The sequence below is a fragment of the Amphiura filiformis genome, chromosome 8, assembly GCF_039555335.1.
Source record: "Amphiura filiformis chromosome 8, Afil_fr2py, whole genome shotgun sequence".
Taxonomy (NCBI): Eukaryota; Metazoa; Echinodermata; class Ophiuroidea; order Amphilepidida; family Amphiuridae; genus Amphiura; species Amphiura filiformis.
The window spans coordinates 42,412,152-42,426,162 of NC_092635.1; the positions used below are offsets into that span (position 1 = coordinate 42,412,152).

The following is a 14,011-nucleotide window of genomic DNA, read 5'->3' on the forward strand; positions in this document are numbered from 1 at the left end:
CTTACAAGTCTTACACTACAATATTAATGTGTACAATAATGATATCATGTTTCTTGTGCATGAGATTTGTGTGCAAAAATATAAAAAGAAAAGAAAAATAGTAGCAGTAGTAGTGGAGTAGTAGTCTCTCTAGTTAGGCCCATACACAGGTTGGTGCAGGAGTGCGGCTGCCCTCCCCCCCAATTTGCAAAAGTATAAAAAAGTCACAATTTACAAGGGTAGGGAGCAAAAAAATAGGGTTTTTTACGTTTTTTTGGTCTAAATAGGTCCACATTTTGGGAAGATAGTCCACTTTTCATAAAATTGCCCCCCCCTTGGAAAAAAGGTCCACTTTTTCAAAATCAGCACCCCCCCAAAAAAAAAAAAAAAAACCCTGCATACAGGCCTGTCTCTAGGCTCATGATTATGTTAGTGTAAAGGATGCATGGTCGATTTGAAAACAATATGAAAATGTCATGTTAGTCTATTGTATGAATCATGTAAATAACCTGCTCTAAAAGTGTAAATATCATTTGAAACATATGGCTGAATGTAATTCTACCATTTTGTTGCAATGTTGATTTGCTGAATAAAATAAATAGAAATGAACAATGATTGTGCTGCTTGATGTAATGGAGTGTCTAAACTTGGGTTATTCCATTTAAAATCCACACTACCCCTGTGGAAGATTTTGGAAATATCTTCCACAGAGGGGGTATGAATTTCAAAATAGAATTAACACAATGGCAGCTCCATTTGAAACTCACTCTCTCTCAGGGAAGATTCAGGTTGAATCTTTCTGAGAGGGTGTATGAAAATCAAATGGAGCTGCCTGATTGCTCATTCCATTTGAAATTCATACTTCCCCATGCAGATATTTCTAAAATCTTCCACAGAGGTACATATGGAAAAGTAGTCTCTTTTGCTCAAATAAAAGGGGTCCCACAGTCAAGCAATGGGGAAAATTGTCTTTTTTCACTTTCAACTTCAATTATTATAAAGGGAAAGTCTTTTATTTTTTGGCTCACTCTTAATTGTCTCATGCACATATTAAACTCTACTTTCCCCGATTTTCAAGGAAATCTGATGAAAGACCTTGTCGTACAGGAGCACTAAACACTGCAAGGTATTCCCAAAATCTCACTCAATTTACTGCGAAATACACTGACATGCACCCCATGTTATTAAAGTAGCATGCTATAGACAGCCCTCACTTGATAATAGTCAGTCCGATTGACTTGGCTCACACGATATTTCCTAGAAATACTTTGCCAGATTCTACTCTCTAAAAAGGAATCTGATTGGTTATAAAATGCTGTCGTACAGTAGGAAAAACCATACCCTCTTCCGTACAGCCCTGCTTAGTGTGCTGTGTGGTAATGTATGCATTGTGCATTGACCTCGAACGCCTCTGCACACACAGCGTGCACACACTGGAGTCGAGTATAATTTATTTAAAGAGACTTTCATAGGAAAACTTTTCCATATGTATGGATTTTTAATGGAATAGCCCATTAGTCCTCTACACATTTCAAAAGTCATTTTGGAATAATTTATGGATATAAAATGTACAAATTATGATATATACTGACTACACTGTAAAAGGTGGTGCTAATCTTTTTGTACAGAATAGGAAAATATCAAATTGTGACCTGTTCTGACAAAGGAAGGAACAAGTCGCATTTTTCACATTTCATGATTTGAATAACAATTTAAGCACTGGGCAATAAGCTTTAAAATGATACCAAAATTATGTAAATAGCATCAATACTTGTCAAGATATGGATAATTTTGTAAATGATACCTTGATATTTTTGGCAAATTGCCATTCGGAGTAATGGGCAAATTAGTTTCCTGCCTTACACAGGATTATCAAATTTCAACTGTTATTTATTGATTAAATAAATCTCTTTTTAATAAGTACTTTCAAGGATTTTAAAGTCCACTTAGTCAAACAGTCAAATACCGTGAAATTAAGAATTCAAAAACTTGATTTTTTTTTTCATGGGAATGTCATCTTTAAAGGCCTATTAACTCAGAAACATGTCTGGCGACTTGTTCCGGGTTTTGTTGGAGCTGGTCACAATTATTAGCAAATTATCAACGCATATGTTAATGTAGAGCTATGTAGTATATGAAATGATTTGATATGTCATGTAGTCCTATATAGACAGTTCAAGTGATCTTTATGAAAATTGTTTATTAGCTGTAGGCCTACATAAAAAGGTGAACAAATCAGTGGCAGCAGAAGTATTAAAATTTAGGGGGATGAGGTTTTTAAATGTCTCGACTATTTTTGCCCAAAATAAAGGTATTGAAATTTTGGTATTTTGATGAACCAATGCTCTTGGTGTACAAAATTGTGCAATTGATCCTATATTTGCCAAACATGGTGTTTTGTGCTGAAAAGAGGGCACACAAGGCAATTATTGCTCTATTTTATCTTCTATTAGGATTATTTGGGGGACATTCCCCCATGGAAAAATTAGGTGGGGGATTTCAATAAAATGAAAAAAGTGAACAAAATATAAAGAAAATAATCAAAAAATGTATGTCCGTTGTTGTTTTCAATAAAATAAATGTGTAAATAGTGTGTATAATATTTGTAATATATCTTTATTAAACTTCTTGTTTAATCAAGTTTGTTATTGTTTGGTTTCATTTCTGATATGCAGCTCTCCTCATCAAACAAACAAACACAAGGTTAGTAAACATCTTGAGAGTAAAGTTCACTTAAAGTGACATATGACTTGGAAGCAAATCATGAGGTATGATCAAAGTTCAAGAAACTAATCATGTGTCCATGTCCAGCTTCATTTGGAAAGTTTGTATGAGGTACACAAACTTTTGAAATTATTTGCATTGCAATATAGTTCATTGCCTTAGACATATTTGCAGACTTGGGTTATATGAGTGTATTAGAAGATCAGAGAAGTGCAATAAGTGAATAATGGTCAAGAGACGTGCTGTGCTTTGATAGTTATATGCAGAGGTTGATACACACAACAAACTGTAAGTATTGTTACACTATAGAAGCTTATAGAGTCAGATTATGAGAAGTAAAAACTAGATACTTAAATTATTGAGTACTGTGAATTGATCAATTTGGTCTGTACATTTTGATATACGGTATATTACACCGGTACAATAACTTTCATGCCTAACAGTCAGTGATCAAAATAAGGTGGACCTATAGGCCAAAAGCCCCATTAATATGACGGTGGGCCCGCCAGTATAATTTATTATACCGCATAAAACTGATTTTGTGACCATCATAGTCAGCAATGCAGACCCAATGCTGACTTCAGCCCTGTACTTCAGCATCAACCATGACTTTATCTGTTGTTGATATGTGAGCACTGCTTCATGGATAAATCTGAATAACAAAAGGTAGGATTTCAAAAAATGGTAACATTTTTATTGACTTTTCTTTTAAACATATCAACTATTAACACTAATCAGTGCAAAATGTCTAGCTTTTGTAATCAACTTTATACAACTTTGTTTTTTTCTCATAATTGATTGAAATCGTTTCAGACTTGTTCTAAGCATGGTACTAAGCCACTTTACTAATTATAATCATGTTAACATGCATTGTAGGTAATATTTAGTAACTTCATCCTTAATAAGTTTGCAGTAAAATACATTTGTGTTATTACTTTCAGGTTGAAATTTCAAGAGTCAAAACCCAGCAGATAAATAATGGCAGGACAATCTGAAGATGTGAGTATTGACAAAAAATGTATATAGACTTAAAATTTGTGGAGAAATTTAGAATTAAAGAAGCAACCTTTAAACCAGTTAGGATTTACAACACACAATATTCCTACATATGCAATGCCACCAACTGACCAAAACAAAGTATTTTTAAATACAATACAATACAATGTTACAATATGGCTTTAAAAAGCCATATTGTAACATTTCTATAATAAATAGAATTGTATTTTTTTCCACAATGTTAGTTTTTACTGTCAGATATGTCCCTATTTAATTTGGGCCTGAGCAGATGAGGTAATACAAGAAAATACAAGCTATTTTAATGTGACTGACGTTGTGCCTTTTGATCCCACACCGCCGTGTACGTACAAGTGTTCTGAACATCGTACAGTGTTCTGAACATCACACAGCCGGCATTCAAGTAATATTTTGATCCTTGTAATTTAGCATCTTCTTGAGACGCTTTATTCAAAATCTTGGATTTCGTCAAAACTGCAGCACCTGAAGTCTTGATTTTTGCAAAATAGTTTACTAAAGCCATTGAAGAGATTCATCAGGATTGTCTATATAAATTATTACTAGAGTTCTCTTAGCAAATCCAGGTACTCACAATTAGTAGTGACGTTTCGCAACCTTACTGGCTGGTTGCTTCTTCTTGACTGAGCTGTATCCAGTACTAGCACCAGAGAGTTGATATTCTTGAGAGGGCACTCTATTCACGTGGTTTCTTTTCCAACGCTAAAAGATCTCGAATTTTGGTGGTTTGCAAATGAAAAGTGTCCGCACTATCGATTGATTACGTAACTGTTATGAATAATTTATTAGGTTTTTCAATGCAATCGCCTCGACCCATTAATACATATTATCTGTATTATCAAAGTACTTGGAATAGCAATCCGGTGAGTTCACTGAACTACGCCCTAATACTGATGGAGTTTTAATGGCGTTTAATGGCGTTAATCCTCTCCATACACAGATGAACAAATACAATAGATGAAGGTCAACACGTATGACCTCCTATGTGACATGTTATATGTGATGTACAAAAACCTGAATATCATAAAGATCAGTATTCATTTGTGCATATGAACTGCACATTTACGTTGCTAAATATCACTCATCATATATAATGACAAATATTGGTATTATGACAATACGGTATATACATTGTATATAAAACGACTAATAGATCCTACTATCATGGCGTCAGGTCAATGTTCATCATATCCCGTATGTTTCTTAAAATTCATTCATATTTGAGACAAATTGCTGTTCCCATTTTATAGGTGCACAGATAGATCCATGTTTTTTTTTATTTTCATTTCCTTTTAATGAAAGAATTAAGGTTTTCCACTGCACGAGGGCCACAAGGGTGATATTAATTTTAATGCTATATTTTCAAAACGAATACGTGTTCTCGATTGGCTTTATAGCGATTTCACAAAAAAGGTATTTCTAGTACAATGCAGCGTCGGACTCTAGCTGAGAGCGTAGCCTAAGTCATTATAGACTCCAAAAATGGCTCTCCATACACAAATGAACAAACACAAAGGAGGGTAGTCTCCTCCGTGACCAGCTTGATTTCGATGGAGCGGAACCAAATTGGCTGCGGAGGAGACGGGTCATTTTGTCATGCAAATTTCTTAGTGTCAGCCGGTTGCTAGCACTTGCTGTCTTAGCTGTAGTGTTGCCAGTTGATTTTTCCTGGATAAGCTGGTTGTATGCATGACTGAGAAAATAAGCTGCGCAGCTTATTTTCTTGTATGCATGACTGAGAAAATAAGCTGCGCAGACAAAGCAGACCTTTTGTGATTCTTTTTTTAAAATTTGATTGCAGACTGAGCTGTTGCTTTCCGACAGCAACCATTATTCTGGCAGCCACCATCACAATAGCTTTACTGACTATTCAGTTGATGAGACTCACAGCTCCAATGATGCTTCCAGCAAGTACAGAGGGACATTGTCTTTCCATGACATCCAGTATACAGTACAAGTCAGTGCAGGAATGTTTAAGGAAAATGACAAAGTCATCTTGGATGGTATCAGGTAGGTCTGTTGACAAATCAGTGGTGTAGTGTTGGGCGTGGTGTGAGTCGCCCCTATGTGGGGGGGGCCAACCATGATGGAAGGGGGCACTGGCCTGATTGGGGGAGACACAAGGATGTTTAAGGAAAATGAGAAAGTCATCTTGGATGGTATCAGGTAGGTCCAACCCTTTTGACAAATCAGTGGTGTAGTGTGAGTCATCCTACAGTCAAAATTAATAGGTAAATTTTCACTGGAAAATTTTCTGAACACGTGACACCCATGGGCTCAGACATATTAGCATTATGGAATGTGACCACAAGGACAGCGGGTCATCCAATGTATTTGAATAGGAAGAATTCCTCCTTTGATGCAAAATAAGTTACTTGTCGCAAGTTCATAATATTATGGTAAGAGTTTCCGTAGATAAATATTTTTTTCCGTAGATAGATTTTTTTGAAATTTTGTTTTGATGATATTGTGAAGAAATTAAGATTACATAATATTCAATAAATTTGCAATGCACAAATTTCTATCAAAATTGCAGCCAAGAATTACTATTCCAATTCAAAATTACTAAGACCTGAATAGCGAGGTCACCGCCGGGGGTCAGGGATCAGGCTCGAGGTTACACTCACATTGATACGCATTGGTCACGTGTCCAGAAAATTTTCCTATTAATGTTGACTGTCCTATGGGAGGCACCGACCATGATGAAGGGCACTGGGCCTGATGGGGGGAGGGCACAAGCCATTTTTCTGCACAATTTGCTGTGATTTTAAAAACCATGCATAATGTGTGATTTGCTCAACAGTGACACCCTCAATTTTTTCTAGACATTTCTACTTTTTGCCCAATGGTGTACTAAAATACCATGTGAAAGATTAAGCTTGAAGGGCTTAAATTACCACAATTCTCTCAATTGAATGCACACTGGAGAAAAAAGGATGTAAAGACCTCATCCTCAACATCTTTTGCCCCCTTTGTGCATGATACTACTCCATAGTATCCGTAAACAAGTTCATCAGGATTGTCAGTAGATATCATTTATAAAATTTCATGTAAACAAATCCAATTGATTATTTGGTAAAATGATGTTAAACATACCTAACAATGACGTTTCGTGCTACATCGTAGCACTTTCTCAAATTGACTGACCAATTCTCCCAGTCCTCCTCGTCTGCTTCCTGTCGGAGCGTGATGTTGGTGGCGCTGTTTTAGGTGGCTTTAGGAGTTGGTCATAGATGTGCGGCAGGAAGTGATTTCCTTCATCCCGGTTGAGTGTGTTGGGCCCCCTTTTCCTATGGTCGTCCTCCCCTACAAAGAGGGGCTTTCGCAGCGTGCTAGGAGGATATTTAATAAGCATGGCATTCAAACATCATTTAAGCCACACCAGACATTAAGAAACATTCTGGTCCACCCAAAGGACAAATGCGATTCCTTACAAACCGCCTAATGCATTTACAAAATCCCCTGCCGCAACTGAAAAAACCTACATAGGTGAAACCTCTAGAGTTCTAGGTACGCAGCTTAAAGAACACAAAACCGAAGCAGAAAAAGCCTCAACTAAGGCTTATACCAGAGCTCAGAGGAAGGCCTCGGTCCCCGGTGAGGTCAACAAATCCGCTATTACTGACCATGTAGCGGAGGATAATCATGTGATCAATTGGGATGATGCGAGCATAAAGGACAGAGAGCAAAACAGAAATAGAAGACACATAAAAGAAGCGATTTGGATACGGAAAAGGGGGCCCAACACACTCAACCAGGATGAAGGAAATCACTTCCTGCCGCACATCTATGACCAACTCCTAAAACCACCTAAAACAGCGCCACCAACGTCACGCTCCGACAGGAAGCAGACGACGAGGACTGGGAGAATTGGTCAGTCGATTTGAGAAAGTGCTACGATGTAGCACGAAACGTCATTGTTAGGTATGTTTAACATCATTTTACCAAATAATCAATTGGATTTGTTTACATGAAATTTTATAAATGATACTCCATAGTAGTTATTACTGGTTTAACCCCCTGAGCACTACCTGCCAATCTAACATTGCCTCTGATTGGTCAATTAGGTACATGATATTTTCACTTTATTCACCAATCAGAATGGAGCTTTGCAAATAATTCACCCCAATTTTTTTTTGCGGTGAAATTATTCTAACAATGTTGCTGATTGGGCCAATTGATAATGAAAACTTCTTTTTAGCCAATCGGCAGGTAGTTCTCATGGGCTTAATACATTGATTTCTATAAATTATAATAATATTTATGTTAATTTACTGTGTTTTTCTAGTGGTGTTTTCAAGCCTGGAATGAATGCAATCATGGGACCAACTGGTGGAGGAAAAACAAGGTAAAAAAATGAGAGGACTTGCATAGGCATACACAAACATTAACTTGCTAAAAATTGCATTTGTTACGCAAATAATAGAATTTTTGTCCATGTAGCTTTCACATTTTGGAAGTACCCTGTTTATTATGCCAATGTACTTCCAGATCTTAGAATTCGCCAGTGAAGTGTTACGTGTAATCCGATTATCACTATGTCAACTGGACCACGCTTTTGAGTTCTGCACCACGATCAAAATGATCGTAACACAAAGTCTATGGCATGTACTACCAATTCCAAAAGGTGCGTGATCCAGTTACCAAGGAGTTATGTAACCACTTCGCTGGCGAATAGCTTCCGCGCACTGATGTCACTAATTCACCGAGAATAAAAATAAAAATAGGAGGGCTCTTTCATTTGATGAGCAAAATGTTCTAGTAGTAACTATATTCACTGGCGTAGTGAATTGTGGCTCACGCTTTATTTGTTATGAACCACTGATCGAATTGATCATAACACAACTCCTATGACATATATCATAATTTGGAATAGGTGCATGAGTAACCAATGGATGTTAACTTGCACTACGTCAGTGAATACTGGGACAGTCTTAATGATAGCTCCTTAATGATAGTCATCAATCATAATCAGTACTTGCCGTCAGTTGTATCCTGTTTTTTTCACATAAAAATAATTTGGTCATGGGGTCATGCGATGCTACATGACTTATTATACAAAGAAGGTGCTGATTTTTCATGCAAAACAGTATTACCCCACTTCCAGGCCTGTAGTCAGGGGTGCTGTGGGAGTGTCACCCCCTTCCCCCTATAAATCTGCAAAAGGTCTGGTTTGTAAAAAATAGCAAAATTGAACCAAAATGTCAAAAAGTTTGATAAATAGACCACAAATCATAAACTTCTTGTGAAATTTGGTAAGAAATAGGATCCAAAAATCAAGGGTACAAAGGTCTACTTTTAGCCAGAATGAAGATTTCTCTGTGTGTATTTGGAAAATCTGCACCCTCCACAAACAAATTCGGACTACTGGTCTGCCAACTTCCCTGTTTAGGCATGCCCTAGTTTCTAAAAAAAGGTGCCAGAGTTCTCTGATGACCAAACTGAATTTTTTATTTTACTGTAGCCTTTTAGATATTTTAGCTGGAAGGACATCCAAGCAAGGCATATCAGGCACAGTACTTATTAATGGTGGACCACAACCAGAAGACTTCAGACTCCTATCAGGGTATGTTGCACAGGTAGGTATCACAACTTTTAAGTTCTTGATTTGTTCTAAAAACAAGCATGATACCATAGTATTATATGTGCAATTAAAGGTGGGTGAGCCAATTGACCCGGAAGAAGATTTTGAAAAAAGAACCCATTCATATACCAAAATAGGTTTTAAAAAGGGGGTCATTGATATACCAGAAGGCTGAAAATGCTACCCATGTTTGCGGCACGTCCCCGTATGGTCATTTGCACTGAGTACCCCCCCCCCCCTCCAGGCCAATTGACAGCCTCCTTCCCCACTTTATCCTATTTTACAATTTCCTTTTTTCAAATATTTTTCATTCAATGGAATATGTGCACTATTTCAGGATGATGTAGTGACAGGAACACTCACTGTTCGTGAGAATCTTGCCTTTTCCGCAGCATTGCGTCTCCCTCCCAGTGTTACTGAAAAGGAGAGAGAACAGAGGGTCGAAGATGTGATACAGGAATTAGGACTGCAGGACTGTGCAGACTCACAGGTAAGCTCATCATTATGTTCATTCTTAGCTACTTTGATTTAAAAAAAACACACATGGTATTGTTCTCAATTTGCAACTATTTTTGTAGAGTGTCAAAAGTTTTCAACATAAAGGCTACAGACTGCAGGAGTCCAATAAGTCAACATTCTGTAATTAACATGATTAAGTTTTATACTATTTGAGAGCATTATCAGAATCGGAACACTTTTAGTTTTTGACTACATTGTACTATGTGGCCAAAAATCTGACCACCCCCAATTTTGACCTTTCTGCTTATAACTCAAGAATGGTATGTCCCAGATAGGTTAAACTATAGATATTCTGAATCGTTATGACCAGAGGAATACTTTGGTGTAGTTTTTGACAAAATCGGAGCCATTTCTACGCATGTTTTTTGATCTAAAAACATTGACTAGAAGTTGATTTCCGAGAGTGCGTGCTGGGCCCTTCTTCCAACTAAATTATTTGGGATTTTCTGAAATGGTATATTATTAGTTTCAATTGAATTTGTGTTACGCAGGTGGGATGTGAATTTGTACGTGGTATCTCAGGAGGAGAGAGAAAGAGAACCAATGTTGGGATGGAATTGATTATTAAACCAATATTCCTCTTTATGGATGAGCCTACAACAGGATTAGATGCAAGTACTGCTGGGTCTATCATGTCAACAATGGCACAGTAAGTATATAATTAAGGTAATAATTTGGCAATACTTCTTGTCATAAATAAAATGTGATTTATACTAAAATTTATTATATGTTCCAGCTTCCATGACACCTCTGTCACTGACAGTGCAGACAAAGGCGTATACTTACTTGTACGTACTGACGTAATAATTTTCCCACAATTGTCAAATTTGAAATATTTATTGTTAAAAGAATGGGGAGTTACATAATCAATACAATTCCGCCACATTTTTATTCAGGCACATGATATAAAAAAATCCACACATACAATTTGTTCCTTAGCACTCCAGCTTCATTGTCTGAAAATGTAAGCCTCGCACCTGTTAAGATAAACTGTCCTCCTGGACGATGATTCTAAAATCTTATGTATTTCTTTATAATGTTGCAATGAATTGTGGGAAAATCATGACGTCAGAACGTACAAGTACGTATACGTATATGCCTTTCTCTGCACTGACTGTCGAACAGGTTTTAGAGTAATTTGATGAGGCAGTGCCCTGTTCAATTCTAGGCTGTATTGATTACAGATCTATTTGCTGGGGGCATTTGTATTTCAAAAACAAGGGAAAAGGGTATTTTTTCATGGCAGGGTGTGATACGCCAGGAGTCTACAAATTAACACCCTTTAATATGTTGCAGTAGAGCATGCAGAAGAGATAGCAAGGATCGCTATTATTGGTTCTACAAAGAACAATTTTTATGGGTTTAGTAACTTTTTCGGTTTTATACAGAACCTTTAAAATTGTTTTTTGTCAAGGGACCATTAAAGGGTTCTCTTCAAAACTTAACAAACCAACAAAAAAAAAAGGTTCTCAAACCCATAAAAATGGTTCTTTGCAGAACCAAAAAAGCTATTAGAACCATTTGTCATGTTTGTCAGGAACCATTTTGGGAGAGGGTTCTGTATATAGAACAAAAATGGTTCTGAGTCAAACCTTTTTTCTAAAAGTGTATGACTGTAGTGGACTTAATCATGCAATCCTGGCACTAATCATTTTATTCATGAGTTGCTGTAATACAAGTTTACTCAAAAATTGGCCATTACATTATACACATATTGGACTGCATGCAATTTAATCATTTTCTCCATAATAATTTCAGATTATCACATCGGGGGCACACTGTTATATTCTCTATTCATCAGCCTCGTTTTGGAATCTTCAATCTTTTTGACACACTCTATGTTTTAACCAAAGGACAGACTGCGTACCATGGGCCTGCTGCAGAGACTCCAAAATACCTTTCTTCACTTGGTAAGTAGAAAGACATCAGATAATATTGGAATCATCCTACCAATAAACCAGCCCTTGACTGCTAGGGCCCACAGAGAAATGTCCTGATATTCATTATGACCAATTGACTATGCTACTGGGAGAACAGTGCCCGTTATACTTGAAAAGTTCATCTTTTAAAACTATGCTGACCAAATTTGATATTACTGTGTTTTGTCATTTTGAACCACTTTTCGTGACACTTTAAACGACCATGCATTTATTCATTTTCACATCCTGATTGTTACACTATTTTGCAATGACCTATTGCACTGGCCAACCAATCACTTGAAATGAGTCCTGTGTCACGCGATGATATGCCAATTGATCGGTGAATGAGGTGCTCATGTGATGATGACGTGCTTCAAGTAGCCAATCAGAACCTGACTTCATGTTTACACCATATAAACTGCAGAAATTGGGCAGTGTGGAAGATCTTTGCCAAATGCTGTAGTTTAGTCCTTTCATGCAGATGGAATGCTTAAGTTTTGCATAAAATTAAACTTCTCTTATTTCAGGCTATGTTTGTCAAGAGCATAATAACTTTGCTGATTTCTTGCTGGATGTTGTCATTGAAAACCAAGCATCTATTACACGTACATCATCTGACCGCTTTGCATCTTCTGCTGATGAAGGTATGTGGTACTTTAATTTACTGGTGCATTATGCGACCCATTCCCAAAAGTACATCTGCAACATCGATAGATTCAAACAGTTTTTCAAGATTGTGGTTTTTCTCAAAAACTTCCGACTGAGTTTGTAAAAAGGGTTATGTTGTACCTCAGTGGAATTTTCAAGGTTGGGCAGTCAGTTCTGATAAAGCACCCAAAATTGTTCCATTTGGTTTCATTTTTAAACCACTCAATGTCATGAACGTGCTGTCAGGAAACTCAAAATGTTTGCTGATGTTCCAGTAGAACTTGATTATAAAGAATCACAAGAACTTAACGTAACTTATTTTGACACATATCTTAAGAACTACTTTGCTGCTCTGTCAGATCTGACATATTTGATGACATTACCACTTTTCCATCCACTGCAACATTAACTTGGGAAGGAAATTTTTATCATTATCATTACTTACTTAACAACAAGCATGCCAGTACTACTTTAAATACAAGTGTTAGTTTTTATTTTGTTCCCTGTCCATGAACAGCATCAGAGAATGCACAACAAGTTGGCCATACCTCTTTAGTACATCATTACCGTAAGACCAAATATTATGAAGACTTACAAAACGAGACAAAAGACATCTATGAGCACTTTCAAAAAGATGATACTGGTGTTAGCAATGTGGGATATCCTACTTCGTTCTTTACACAGGTTAGTGAGTTCTACACCATTCTTAACACAAGTTAGTGAGTTCTATATCATTCTTAACACAGGTTAGTGAGTTCTATAGCATTCTTAACACAAGTTAGTGAGTTCTATATCATTCTTTACACAGGTTAGTGAGTTCTATATCATTCTTAACACAGGTTAGAGAGTTCTATATCATTCTTAACACAGGTTAGTGAGTTCTATATCATTCTTAACACAGGTTAGTGAGTTCTATAGCATTCTTAACACAGGTTAGTGAGTTCTATAGCATTCTTAACACAGGTTAGTGAGTTCTATATCATTCTTAACACAGGTTAGTGAGTTCTATATCATTCTTAATGCAGGTTAGTGAGTTCTATATCATTCTTAACACAGGTTAGTGAGTTCTATATCATTCTTAACACAGGTTAGCGAGTTCTGTATCATACTTAACACAGGTTAGTGACTTCTATATCATTCTTAACACAGGTTAGTGAGTTCTATATCATTCTTAAAACAGGTTAGTGTGTTCTATATCATTCTTAACACAGGTTAGTATATCATTCGTTCTATATCATTCTTGCGAGTTCCAATCATTCTTAAAACAGGCTAGTGAGTTCTATGTCATTTTTTTCACCAAAGTGTGTGAACCCTACAGTTTCAGTAACCATGATAACTATTTTGTCTAATGTGTTGCTCCATATTATCTAAACCTACATAATCTACACAATTCTTAACCTTCATTATTAATGTATCATTTATTATTCTCAATCCTGGTTAGTCAAATAATTATATCAATGCCTTTATTTCAGTTATATTACTGTAGCAAAAGAGCATTCCTGAACTACAAACGGAATCCTAAGGCATCCTATGGACAGGTAAGTCAGCATATTAGGACATTGTTTTGGTAAGGAGGAGGCAGTGTAGCAAAATGGATTTAATTATA

General features: G+C 36.6%; 1 protein-coding gene across 1 annotated transcript; it reads left to right on the top strand.

Annotated features, from left to right (window-relative positions):
• Nucleotides 1-3,644: 3,644 nt before the first annotated feature.
• LOC140159554 (broad substrate specificity ATP-binding cassette transporter ABCG2-like) lies at nt 3,645-13,976 on the top strand. The gene is made up of 10 exons (XM_072183046.1): nt 3,645-3,702; nt 5,537-5,745; nt 8,024-8,083; nt 9,200-9,314; nt 9,657-9,809; nt 10,330-10,487; nt 11,597-11,748; nt 12,285-12,401; nt 12,923-13,089; nt 13,878-13,976. The coding sequence occupies exons 1-10, from the start codon at nt 3,682-3,684 to the stop codon at nt 13,974-13,976; spliced, it is 1,251 nt and encodes a 416-aa protein (XP_072039147.1). The 5' UTR covers nt 3,645-3,681.
• The last annotated feature ends 35 nt before the right edge of the window (nt 13,977-14,011 follow it).

Coding starts and splice junctions, on each gene's coding strand:
- LOC140159554 (XM_072183046.1), top strand. CDS start 3,682: ATGGCAGGACAATCTGAAGAT. Junction 9,315..9,656: donor TATCAGGGTATGTTGCACAG/GTAGGTATCACA, acceptor GCACTATTTCAG/GATGATGTAGTGACAGGAAC. Junction 13,090..13,877: donor CTACTTCGTTCTTTACACAG/GTTAGTGAGTTC, acceptor CCTTTATTTCAG/TTATATTACTGTAGCAAAAG.